The sequence below is a fragment of the Urocampus carinirostris genome, chromosome 3, assembly GCF_059441175.1.
Source record: "Urocampus carinirostris isolate Australia breed hairy pipefish chromosome 3, RoL_Ucar_1.0, whole genome shotgun sequence".
Taxonomy (NCBI): Eukaryota; Metazoa; Chordata; class Actinopteri; order Syngnathiformes; family Syngnathidae; genus Urocampus; species Urocampus carinirostris.
Genome location: NC_142351.1, coordinates 33,177,517 through 33,191,520, shown reverse-complemented (window position 1 = coordinate 33,191,520; position 14,004 = coordinate 33,177,517). Strand labels below are relative to the sequence as shown.

Below are 14,004 nucleotides of genomic sequence, written 5' to 3'. Positions count from 1 at the left end.
TCGGACTACCAGTTTCTTAATTTCATTTTGTTTAATCACCCTAGGATACAATATTTTCATTGTCATGCATCCAATAGAGATCTTTCTTCAGCATGACACAGTTTACATATTTGTTTGTCACAATTTTCTTTGGGTTCTAAACTTTTTGAAATTTTAACAAGAAGCCAAACATGGCCTCTTTGAAGTGTCACTCTGCCTCGGTGGATTTGTGAAGCACAATAATCTTGTAAAAGAATACTTTGATCCTGAAATATTCCATGTTGATTAAGATGTGATGCTAGTTTATTCCCTTTTACTATGTCAGTGACGATTTTCACTCACTCCTCCGAAAGCCAGGCAGCACACCTCATTTGAACTGCAAGAAGTAATCATTTATTTAAGCACTTGATGTTTACAAGTCATGTTGAAACGGGGGCACCTCCATCTCCGAGAGGAGGCCTGAAAATGTACGTTACATTATCGTGCAAAGTCCCTGTGAGTGATTCCCCCTCATCCTAGGCACCGAGAGGAAATCAATGTTTTCCAAGTTCCTGTCTTGTTAGCGGCCATGGACGATAAGCACTGGTTGCCTTGGCCTGTTTCTGGCACTGTGTAGTCCTGCGGGGCCACATTCACCTTGTTACCCTTTTAATTAGTAGAAGCAGTCCATCGTGCTGCCCTCTTCTGCCGCCTCAGCACTCCGCTTCGACTTTAAGAAGGTCCCCAGTCGATAGCCTAGACCTGCAGAGAGACAAGGTTGCTCCACGGAGAGGCCAGATACCATGAAACCATTACTGTATTTCCAAGCCGCTAACCAATCACTCGTCCTTACCCAAATCACTTTTAGCTTGATTCAGGAATTTGAGATTCTGAAGAGAAGTGTTTTTCAACTAGTGGGTCGGGACCCAAAAGTAGGTCGCTAACTCGTTTTGAATGGCCCTTTCACATGGCAAAATAATTCTAAAAAGAAGAAAAAACGGAGGGTCCATTACACTCCTTATAGTAAATGGCAGTAATTCCTTGCTGGATCTCTTTTACTTTTTTCGGTTAATTGGTGTATTTGCGAGGGACCACATCTCGTTTTATTGTGATTTCATTGGTTTATTCCCCTTTTCTGCCCATAACTGTCACGAGACGTGGTGGCGTGGAAGGGGACCGGACCAGAACAGAGGCAGGAGGCATGAAGGGAGAACTCAAATGCGTTGACGATCCATAAGTTTTATTTAATAAAATAAAAGTCGCCCAATACTCCGGGGCAAAACAGAACAATACAGAGTTCCTCTGGCACGAACTCAACGGGACATGGCATAACAGACTAAAACAGGACAAGGCATAACAGACTAAACAGGACAAGGCATAACAGACCGGGATTGTGAAGAATGAGTATTAATGAACCCGCAACCGCAGAGCCCACCATGCATCCTTAAATACAGACCCACCATTAGTGGAACTGCTTTCAGCTGTTGCCCAGGGGGCGGGGCAGACTGGTCACCAAGGCGACCGTGACAGAGCCCCCCTCTTAAGGGACAGCTCCCGAGGTCCCAAAAAAGAAAAAATTACAACCTCACGCCCCGGAATGGTTCGACGCTCACGATTGGGGCAACGCCGCTCCCTCCTCCGAACACGCAGGAACGGGGAGAGGCAGGCGCCATCTGCGTCGGGCGGATCGGAATCGGCGCTCGGCAGGGGGGGGTCCGGCGGGCAAGCTGGACAGGGGATAACAGACAGGCAGAACCGAGGAGAACAGGACAGGCAAAATCAGAGCAGAATCAGAACAGGTAAACAGGACAGGCAAAATCAGAACAGGTAAACAGGACAGGCAAAATCAGAACAGGTAAACAGGACAGGCCTCTACAGAAGAGTCGCACTCAGGTCAGGCCGATGCAGAAGAGTCGCACTCAGGTCAGGCCGATGCAGAAGAGTCGCACTCAGGTCAGGCCGATGCAGAAGAGTCGCACTCAGGTCAGGCCGATGCAGAAGAGTCGCACTCAGGTCAGGCCGATGCAGAAGAGTCGCACTCAGGTCAGGCCGATGCAGAAGAGTCGCACTCAGGTCAGGCCGATGCAGAAGAGTCGCACTCAGGGGGTTCAGATGCAGAAGAGTCGCACTCAGGGGGTTCAGATGCAGAAGAGTCGCACTCAGGGGGGGATCAGATGCAGAAGAGTCAGACTCAGGGGGGGATCAGATGCAGAAGAGTCAGACTCAGGGGGGGATCAGATGCAGAAGAGTCAGACTCAGGGGGGGATCAGATGCAGAAGAGTCAGACTCAGGGGGGGATCAGATTCAGAAGAGTCAGACTCAGGGGGGGATCAGATTCAGAAGAGTCAGACTCAGGGGGGGATCAGATGCAGAAGAGTCGCACTCAGGGGGTTCAGGTTCAGAAGAGTCGCACTCAGGGGGTTCAGGTTCAGAAGAGTCGCACTCAGGGGGTTCAGGTTCAGAAGAGTCGGACTCAGGGGGTTCAGGTTCAGAAGAGTCAGACTCAGGGGGTTCAGGTTCAGAAGAGTCAGACTCAGGGGGTTCAGGTTCAGAAGAGTCAGACTCAGGGGGTTCAGGTTCAGAAGAGTCAGACTCAGGGGGTAACAGATTCAGAACAGACAAGACAGGACAGGGAAGACTGAACAAAATCAGTACAGGGAGACTCAAGGCAGGCATGGGAGTCGAACAGGCAGGCATGGGAGTCGAACAGGCAGGCATGGGAGTCGAACAGGCAGGCATGGGAGTCGAACAGGCAGGCATGGGAGTCGAACAGGCAGGCATGGGAGTCGAACAGGCAGGCATGGGAGTCGAACAGGCAGGCTTGGGAGTCGAACAGGCAGGCTTGGGAGTCGAACAGGCAGGCTTGGGAGTCGAACAGGCAGGCTTGGGAGTCGAACAGGCAGGCTTGGGAGTCGAACAGGCAGGCTTGGGAGTCGAACAGGCAGGCTTGGGAGTCGAAGAGGCAGGCTTGGGAGTCGAACAGGCAGGCTTGGGAGTCGAACAGGCAGGCTTGGGAGTCGGAGTCGGCCCGACGGGCAGCGGAGTCGGAGTTGGCCCGACGGGCAGCGGAGTCGGAGTCGGACTTGCACGCAGGGGAGAGGGAATAGCAGGCAATCGGCACGGGAGTCGGGCAGGCAGGCGTCAATTCTTCCTGGGACCCCATTCGAGGCACAGCAAGGGCCACGACGGGCGGGGCCGTGGTTCGAACGGGCAGGGAAGGCCAACTCAGTAGGCGCCTGCCAAACTGCGCACTCCAGCTCTCCCCAAGTCGCGCTGGGATCGTTCGCTGAGTTCAATTGTTGGCGGGTTCATTCTGTCACGAGACGTGGTGGCGTGGAAGGGGACCGGACCAGAACAGAGGCAGGAGGCATGAAGGGAGAACTCAAATGCGTTGACGATCCATAAGTTTTATTTAATAAAATAAAAGTCGCCCAATACTCCGGGGCAAAACAGAACAATACAGAGTTCCTCCGGCACGAACTCAACGGGACATGGCATAACAGACTAAAACAGGACAAGGCATAACAGACTAAACAGGACAAGGCATAACAGACCGGGATTGTGAAGAATGAGTATTAATGAAATGAAATGAAATGAAATGATCTGCATTTCTATAGCGCTTTTCAAGTCAATGACTTCCCAAAGCGCTTTACAATGTGCTTCACATTTCCCAATAGCGGCCGTGCAGCCATGTAAGGCGCTAACCTGCTTATTGGGGGTCTTAGGGGTTCAGTGTCTTACCCAAGGACACTTCGGCATGTAACACGGACAAGCCGGGATTCGAACTGGGATCCCTTGATCCCAAGACGAGCGCTCTACCTCCTGAGCTACTGCCGCCCCTAAAACCGCAACCGCAGAGCCCACCATGCAGCCTTAAATACAGACCCACCATTAGTGGAACTGCTTTCAGCTGTTGCCCAGGGGGCGGGGCAGACTGGTCACCAAGGCGACCGTGACAATAACAATAGGTCACAAGAAAGTTGGCAATAAGGGTAAGGAAAAGTGGAAAACAAACACAACAACGATCGATATCAAATATGCAATTGCCAAATAAGAAAATAATGTTTAAGTGTCTTCCCTCCCAGTCTGATCGTAATCCCTGAAATAACTACATATTATGGATGTATTAATTATCTACATTCATAAATACTTATCGAAATCTAGGTACACGCTTTATTAATATTTTGAATTTATTTTAGTATGTGGCTATTTTAACCCCTTAAAGCTCCTGTAAAATTTGACCAAAATCCCAATCCAAGACGTACCCAATGTAAATTGAATGCTGTTCTTGAACCGTTTGGAGAATATGGATGGTTTTAGTCTAATTTCGAAAGGTATCACACTAAAGTTTTGTGCCGGACTAAAATTATTACTGAAAGCTCTACTAACACTGAGTAATTTAAGTTGAAACACACAGATATAGAAGGTTTTTATCCTCGCATGAAATGCCAGATGAGTGTAGCATGAGCATCTTGGCTGGAACACGAGTGAGACATGACTGAATATTAAAGCCTTACCTGGTACCTAGTTTATTCACAATCGCATAACATTGGATGCCACGGAAATCAAACACGATCTTGGCGAGTAGAGCGCTGGATCCTATCCACTAGCCCACAAGGGATACAGATGACACATTAAAAGACATGAGCGTTTATCCCATCATCATACTCAGTTACCAGATATGTTAGATAAGAGGAAAGTGCATAAAATTTGGTCTGAAATGTTGTTTCACTTTTTCTCAGCTCAAGCTAAGCTTTGAACGTGCCAAACGTTTAGAATACATGCAACCATACATTTATTTATATTTTTCATGTTGACTTGATTACTTCTCACAAGGCTTTTCTCTTTATTAATTTCAGAATCTCATGCGCTTCGTATTGACTTTGCAATTTTGCGACACAATACTGTATTTTCAGTGGTGCCCAACTGACCCCTCCCCCCCAAGAGTCTCACAAATAAAATGAGAAATTTCGTGTTTGCTTCGGGCTTAGTTCCTCAAATCAAATTCATTGGTCATGCACAGGCTGGGTTCGTCTTTAATACCCATGGGCCCGGGTCGTGTCGGGCTGAGTTGGGTTTTAATACCTGCGGGCCCAGGTCGGGTCGGGCTTGATTTTTAACGCCCCATTTTACCTCTTATTTTGACTGATCAATCATTGCACAAAAACATTACTTTTTATTCCTCGTGCAACCCTTACCGTACTGTGGTTTTAGTTTCATGTGTCTGACTTACTTAAATTTGGGTACCAGTACCCCAGGGAGTACCTAAAAATACTTGAAGAGGTTCTTGAGGTTTTAAAATATATCTTGGATTTTTGCATCAATGCTCAATCACACTATACCCATCGGGGGAATATTTTTTTCTCATTTTGTGTATCTTTTTTTCTAATTTAACTAGTGTATATTTTCAGGTTTTTCTAATGATAGAAACAAATTATTGCAAGAGAACTTTGCTCATTTACAGCAGCATTTCTCAACTGGTGGGTCAGGAACCAAAAGAGGGTCATGGGCCTTTGCCTTGGCAAAATAATACTAAGAAAAAAACGAAGTTTCAATTACACCCATTAACAGTACATGGCATTAATGTTCTGTTTAGGGCCATGCCACCCAAAGAACACCCATTCTCGGGTAGCTAAGGAGGGTTAGGCTGGGTAAGTACTCAGATGGGATACTGCCTGGGAATACCAGGTGCTGTAAATCGGTCATGTGGCGCACACTCTGCTGCGACAGCTCTGACTGTACATCCCTACAGTCGGTGAAAATAAATTTCCCTAAGGGGAGAAAAACATTTCAAAATTATTTTGTTGGATATATTTGAGAAGTGGACATTTTTCATTCTTGATTTGGGTCGAAGATTGTCTTGAGGGTGGAATGGTGGGTCCTGAAGTTAGTGATTTAAAGGAGCATGTTTTTTCATTTATTAGCTTATATGTATTTTAATTATTTGTTACGTAAATATGGAACTTGTTATAAAGTATTAAAAGTATAATCTAATGTTATAAAGTATTATTTTTGTTTTGTTTTTCTTATTCAGTAATTTTAGCAAAATTATGCGATAATTTTAGTATTTTTCCCATTTTATTACCTTTACATTTATTTTAACTAAATTTTCTCGTCAAAACAGAGTGGTTGCCTTTGAAAACCCCGTGCTCTTGTTTTATTCAAGCCCATCAGTATCGGTAACAATGTCTTAAGATCCATCGTATCCGTAGCTTTCGTACAATGCCTTTCTAAGTTGCTCCTTGAATCTGAAAGAAAGCCTGAGGTTTGCTTTTCTGATTCCATTGGGCTGTCGTGGCTTTGATCCCTGCGGGCGGACGTATTTGGTTCCTTGTTTTGATTTAAAGAAGTACTTAGCATTTAGATGACATGCCGGCGAGATGTTTGACGGATCAACAGCTCTTCTGTTGGCTATATTCCGTAACCGGTGCCGGACAGGCCCTTCGGACGGACGAAGCCTGTGACAACTAGCAGGATGACAAGCCATGCAGGCTGCGGAATACCAAGTCGGGCGGACATGAGTGAAACACAACTCCTGGAACAGCCAATGGGAGAGCTGCGGAATGCCAATGCGGCACTCCAACATTCTCCCCGCTTCTGCTTCTCAGATTGGTTAAACACACCATTAGCTCCTTGATTATGATTAGCCGAGTCATTATCCATACAAAAGCGGCTCATTTACCAATATTAGGATGACAAGGAGGCTGCTTTGTCCAACCAGTCGAGGAGAAAAATACATGTCTACGTTGAGCTGTTGTTAGCAAAGAACCTTACCAAAAGAAGTCCATTCAACTTGGATATAATTGCATCTGTGCTTTTAAATGAACATATGTTCGGCACCAGAGCTAGCGTGTTGAAGGGCAGGGTCAATCAAACGTTCATTCACGTTGATCTATTATTTGTTTGCAGCCTTTGCCCAAGGAGCCATCATAGGGTGTGACAGTGGGAAAAAGACAACCTGCGAGTATGTGAGTATTACATTTAATCACCAGAGGTATTATCACGTTTTTACCTATTTTATAGTATCCATAAAATATTACACAATTTATTGAGATCAAATACAGAAATCACTGTATTATCGCAGTTAATGGGGACCAGAACCCCTAGCGAAAAGTGAAAATCTGTAAAGCAGCGTCGCACCTTCATAAAAAAAAAACTCCAAAAGGGGCAAACTTACCTCAAGATGACATCCTTACCAATTGAGAGTATACCACTGTGAAGGAGAAAGGATGACAGTTGACTCCACTTACAGGGCGGCGACTAAGACGCCCCTCCTACCAGGACTTCCCACACCAATAAAAACCCAAACGCAAGCCCTGAACACTATTTTTTGATCATGCTGCCTCCACACATGCTCGGAGAGGGATGGGGGAAGTTCTGTTCAAAGGGCTCGCCGACCTAGGCCGCCCGAGGACAGTGGTGACCAAAAAGGCCAAAAGCCCCCGCTTCGTCTCCCCAGCCAGGAAACATGGCAAAACCAAGCCATGGTTCCATATTTGTCATGTAAATAAATGTAGTTTATCAGTATCAAACACGTGCATTATTTATTTGTGTGTTATCTACTATTTTCCTTCTGGACTGATCAATCATTATCCATATCAATTAACTGAAAAATCGATAATATAAAGTTAAAACTAAGATATGGTAATAGTATTGCTTCCTTCATGAAAACTGCTAAGGACAATATGAGGCTGTCAAACTAATTCGGGTGGGAAACCATGACCCCTACCTGCTGGCCCATTCAGTGTCATCCAAATTAGATTCTAAATTAGATCAATTAGACAATTAAATTTAAAGCAATTTACTCTACAACTGCATCAAAATAACAACTATAGATTTACAAGAGAAAACACAGAACACAGAGTAGCAGTTGAATGAAGGTCTTTATTGTCATTATACACATTTACGACAAAATCAGAGGGCTTCTCCTTTCAGAGTAAGAATGTGATTAAGAGAGCGGCTGGCTAACAGCACGGCGATTTTGTGTACTTTCGAATTAAGCCAGGTATCCGCGATGATTAAAATATAACTGTCTCAAATCTAACGGTTTCCCTATGAATTGTAGCTCTAGGTCATCCGTTTCATGGGTAATGGATCTGGCGTTTTGAGATAGAGGCTCGGCAAGGATGGCTTTAGAGAGTTGTTAGCCTAGCCGTAGAAAAGGGCCAGACCGGCAGCCTCACTCTTGCCTTGTCTCCTGACGCCGCCTCAGTCACTTCCCGAACCCAATAACAATCCCCGGAGCACCTGCTGGTAATCACCATTTCTTTGCACTCTTCCTACTTTCCTTAAGATTTGTTTTTAAATTGATGAATTTATTTTCAATGTAACGAGCTGCTAATAAACTAGCTTAGCCGCAGCCGTACTCCGCTGATTGTTTATTGTTGGGGGGGGACACATTGACATGTACGCCCGGCCTGCCGTTTGACTGACAACATCCACTAGCCTATTAAAGTCCCACTCTCAATACCACCCCTACAAACCCACAAAACCCTCCCTAACCTGCCCCGTGATAGCATTAGCTGTGTGCTGTCTGCTCAGAGCCAAAACAGAATGCACAATATGTTGATATCAATGACCACATAGACAATTCAACTGAAAATCCGCAAAGTAGGGAACCAGCAATAACCAAAGCGTGAAGTAGCGAGGTGTCTCTGTATTTCAGTTTGTGATAAAATAAGTGACCTGTGATGGAAATTAAAATGCAGGAAGAAACTCCCAAATGTTAATAACTAATGACTACAAAAATATATACATTTTTCTATTGTAGTATTTCAGTGTTCAGTAGACTTTGTTAACCAAGAATCATAAATGATTTGATGTGTTGCCTTAGGCATCCCTCATTTGTTTAGGAAAATTTACATTGAGCAAAAAAACATTTGACACAATTTTCAATAAGTAGCTTTCAAAGAATATAGGGAAGGTTTGATTGGAACTAGAATCCAATTAAATATGGTGCTGCTCAGTTTACAATTTTTACATACATTTGAAAAAACTGTATGTTACTGTAAATTTAGCTTGAACGCTCAAAATATATAGTATTTCTTCATAATTAGGAGGACATATTTCAAAGGGGAAGGATTCAACTCTATCCAATTATATGCTATCTATCTATCTATCTATCTATCTATCTATCTATCTATCTATCTATCTATCTATCTATCTAGCTATCCAATTATATGCTATCTATCTATCTATCTATCTATCTATCCAATTATATGCTATCTATCTATCTATCTATCTATCTATCTATCTATCTATCTATCTATCTATCTATCTATCTATCTATCCATCTATCTATCTATCTATCTATCTATCTATCTATCTATCTATCTATCTATCTATCTATCTATCTATCTATCTATCTATCTATCTATCTATCTATCTATCTATCTATCTATCTATCTATCTATCTATCTATCTACCCTGGTCATATCCCTCGAGAGGGGTGACCGACAACAAGACAAACACATTCACAAAAACAAAGAAAATAAAAAAAGGGAAAAAGTAGCAAAAACCACACACAAAAATATTTTAGGGCCATGGCCAAGCCAAATGCCCAAGCACCCAAACAAGATAAGCACCTCGGCACCCATAGTGGGGACACAAGAAACGGGACACAAGAAAGCGGCCATGTCACTCAGGTCAGGATGACACAACACATTCTTCTGTTCAACAGCAGGGCCCGACAGCCTTCACTGGTTTACCCCTGCCGCATCAAACAGGTTCCCTGCCCACCCCTTGGAACACGTCTAAACATCCCACTATCCTTTTACTACACCTCTCCACTCATTCCTATCACCAACAAGAGCTCTAGCTTTATTTAGACCTCTTTCCTTTATTTAGACCTCTTTCCTGCAGTGCACTCATAACACCATCCATCCACGTCAATCGCGGCCTTCCTCTTCGTCTCCTTCCATTTATTTCTGTTTTTTTTTTTTGGTTCAAATGTTTTGGTTTCATCAAGTTTTTTTTGTTTTTCTTATACTACGTGAAAGTATTTGAAGACGCCCTGTCCATCTTACATTCTTTATACTGTTACACACAATTCATGTCATTCACTCTGCCTGACTTTGCTGGTTGATATGGATTTTCTTTTTCACAAAATAAAAACATACTTGCAAATCCATAGGCTTTTTGAATGTGTGAGCTTTACTGCAAGATTGATTTTTTTGCTTCCGCTGAGAAAACAAAATGAATCACGCACAATTACCAAGGACATTGAGAAAAGGCGGACTGGGGGCACCATAAATATGTATTTCCTCATCCTGAGAATTTGTTTGATACTTTATGGATTTACTGAATCACATTCCGGTGTCAGAATGATTTATATACACATTTCTGGATGTCAATTGTGTCTTTCTTGTTAGCATTTACCGATATATCCAGACATCGTCGAATTCTATTTTTATTCAAACGAGTTCTTGTTTGGAAGATTGGCTGAGAAAAAGACTTTACATAACCACTTTCAGAGAAGATCAAATTGATTACATTTGGAATTCAACAATTTGTTTATTGGAACTATCTCTTTTTTCAGTTACAGTAATTTCACATCTTTCGCAGCTCGCGATAGACCACGAAGTAAAAACCTTTATCTATTTGTTTATTTAAAACAGTATTATGCTTTAAGGACAAAGAACACATCCAATTCATAGGCTCAATGTGTTGTTTAACAAACAAAAGTACTGTACTTTATAAATATTATTCTTATAAATGACATCTGTATTGTCAAAATATAATTTTAAAAACAATCTTTCCGCTATATTGCACTACTGTGAATCCACTTTTTTACTCCAGGTGATATAGTGTTGTCATCATGTGGACATTATTTGAAAACATAAATGTAGTGTAAAAATACTTTTACCTTCTTTTAGTACGTTATGACTTCCAAATTTGTCGGCGATAGAGAATATCTTCCTCTGCCTTTTGGTGCTCCTGTCTTACATGGCTTTTATAGAAAGTCCAAATTGAAAAAGATTTGCTGGTATCGTTAAGCTGTTTTTAGTACTTTTACAACTCAGACTCAACGTTATTGACGAACAGGTAGTCACAGACAGAAAAAGATCTTGGCGATTGTTGACCAATCAGAATGCAGAACACAATCCTCGAAAATACTTGGAGCTTTGAAACAGCGAAACGTAAACCGCGATACAGCGAGGGATTACTGTATTTATAACAATCCTTTTTCTCTCATTATTCTACTGTTTTATATAGCATATTTAACATATATAGCTTGCACTATATTTGCTACTGTAAATCATTATTTAATAACCAAATTTTCCACACTATTAGATGCACCTGATTATACCACATTTGTGCATTGATTGATCAGTCAAAATATATCGCTAATCACAATTGCAAAAGTTGGATGCAAGGGGAATCAAACCCGGATCATGGCAGGAATAAGGCTGGATCCTACCCACTAAACTACAATGGATACAAATACAAATGAAAAGGCACTAGTTGTTTATGTTGTTATGTCATCATCACACTATCTTTAGTCCCCCATGTTATTATTGGTCTGGGCCACAAGAATATTTTCAGACATTAAACCCTTCCGTGGTATAGAAAAGGTTGGGGACCAGTGAAATACAGTATTGTACAGGCCTTCGAGGCTTCCTGTGATTAAGGGCTATGCAAATAAATATGACTTGACATGATCATTGTATTTTTGATCCGCAAAGTCTTTATAAAGCGCATGAAATTCTGAACTGAAACAACAGAAAGGCATTGTGGGAAGTAATCCACTCATCCTGAAATATATAAATAAATGCATTGCCACATACATTTATCAATGTTTGTCACTTACAGTGCTTACTTTGAGCTAAGAAAAAAGTGTATGATAAAAATTGTATTCAAAAGAAATGAAAGGGATATAACCAGTTAACGAAGCAAGAGATGACCAGTTTGACGATTGTCAAGCGTGTTCCTCTATTTTCTAATCGTTTGTTCCTCAACAGGCTCACTGATCCACGATGTGAGACGAGCTGTGGCCAATCACTTCAAAAGATTACATCTACGCAACCAAAAGTTTCACAAATGCCCCAAGTATCTCTACTTGGGGCTTTTTTCCCCGTCTCTGCAAATTCCCATCACCTCCTTGACTCTTTTTTGGGGTTACATTTGTCGCCAAACATTGATATAAACCCCAGAAGAAAAACAGTTTTCAATGGATTCCCAATTCCGTCCTGAGGTCTCACACCCAGTAAGATATTCACCCAAATTAGCCCCTTCATCTTCTTGTTTTGTCACTTTCTGGCCCTCTAAGGATATTTTCTAAATACTGCAATACCTTGGTCCACCTCTAACATCAGACTGGCCCCGACAAGGACGTTGCCACCACACACAAACTCAGCGTGAAAGCAAACAGATGTCATTTTTGACAAGACAAATTTGGAGCATGGACATCTACCGTTCCTATTGAAAGACTCATCATACAACATGGGGTTTTCTTTTTTTTTTTTTTTTTTTTTACATAGTGGTGGAACATACTTTGTCAATGGAGCTCACATCCTAGGGAGCATTTATGATAACAGCGCTGGCTTAGTATGAATGTTTCAGCGCCTGTGTTTGCGCACCTCTAGAGACACACTGTGAACGTAATCACATCGTATTGCATTATTCATATTGTGTTGTACTGTAATTTGTGCCACGCCCAGATGGGAACGCATCAGACAGGGAAAAAGATTATGGCCTCACTGTAAAGAAAACAATTCAACTCTACGATGCTGGTGAAAGGCCTGAATTTGCGAAGGAAAAAAACTCTTTTTTTAATGTTTCTTTGTTGTTTTTTTAATAACAAAGTTACATTGCATATTTATTGTTCCGCAACTTACTGCGTGAATATGTCAGCAAGAAAATGATAATATTTTAGTTGTGGGTGGCAATATCGTGCCCTCATTAAAACAAGGACTGATGAGGGTGTCGAGTTTTTTTCGTATAAACTTGACGAGCAATGAAAAAATACTTTGCACCTCAAAACCAGCCGCGTTATAATCACTAAATGTGGAAATGTTGAAAGCAGCGGCGGGCCTACAAAGCCTTCCCTGCTGTCCTAAAACAATATCTGAATCATGTGATGTTCATTATATTTTGTCCATCATTACTTATTAAATAATTTCAAATTGTCTCTCAGCTTCCTTCCATTGCTACTCCCTGGTTGTGCTGCTTCTAGATGTGTGCTTTCACATTTAACCAATCAGTCTTTTCATGTTGTTGCTAAGCTCAGAAATCTAAAAACAACTAAAAAAAAAAAGACCCTTAGAGGCATAGGTGTCCATGGGACGATAATCCAGCAAAGCAATCACACTAACGGCCGTTAAACTTGAAGAGAATGGGATGCACAAGGAAATATAATCTTGTGTTGATTTAAAAACTTTTTTGTCAACCCTGAATGGCTGAAGGAGGAGAAAAATTGGAATTGGATTGCAGATTTATTGTCAACGCTATTTTCAAGACGGACTTTTCAAGAAAGGCTCAATATTAATGAGAGCGGTCGAACAACTTCCAAACGAGCAAGCCTTTAGCAAGCAAGAAAAGGTTTTGTCCGCCATTTACAGCCGAAAGGTAGGATATTAAGCCAGAAAATTGGGGTCAGGTCGGACAATCATTACATTTGTGTCCGGCCGGGCTTCACTCTAGCTCACTCTTTTCTATTATCTACCTGTAATTGTTCTTCTTTGTCTCTGTTTATACAGTCTCATTTAACTTTGGTTTCATTACAAAAGACATGCTTTACATGTCGTGCATCTCTGCAGCGTTGGGCCCTTCGCATTCCCACCCTTCACCTCTTGCGCAGTCCGCATTGCCGGCTTTCCAAGCGTACTGCGCCAGGCAGCAGCATCGGCCAGCACCATCAGACCCAGAGAACCGGGAATTCTGCTTGGGCCAGGTTTGGCCCAAATCACCTCTCCTCCACCCGAGTCCTTACAAATCAAATTGGAAATTTCATTTCCAAAAGCAACCTCATTGAGCAGGTTCATTTGCCAATGACACATTGGTAATTTAGACTGAATCTGCAGGACTAGGTGTGAAATGCTCCGCTCG

At 42.3% G+C, this 14,004-nt stretch overlaps 1 protein-coding gene across 3 annotated transcripts in view; it reads left to right on the top strand.

The window, feature by feature from the left end:
• The window catches only part of tafa5l (TAFA chemokine like family member 5, like), a 76,490-nt gene extending 63,403 nt beyond the window's left edge, over positions 1–13,087 (top strand). The window contains exons 4-5 of one of the 3 annotated variants that reach the window (XM_088331539.1): positions 6,868–6,922; positions 11,919–13,087. In XM_088331539.1, coding sequence (XP_088187665.1) covers positions 6,868–6,891 — 24 coding nt within the window. In that variant the 3' untranslated portion in view covers positions 6,892–6,922; positions 11,919–13,087. Of the gene's footprint in view, positions 1–6,867; positions 6,927–11,918 lie in introns of all 3 variants that reach the window. The other 2 variants (XM_088331538.1, XM_088331540.1) reach the window with 2 other exon arrangements.
• The last annotated feature ends 917 nt before the right edge of the window (positions 13,088–14,004 follow it).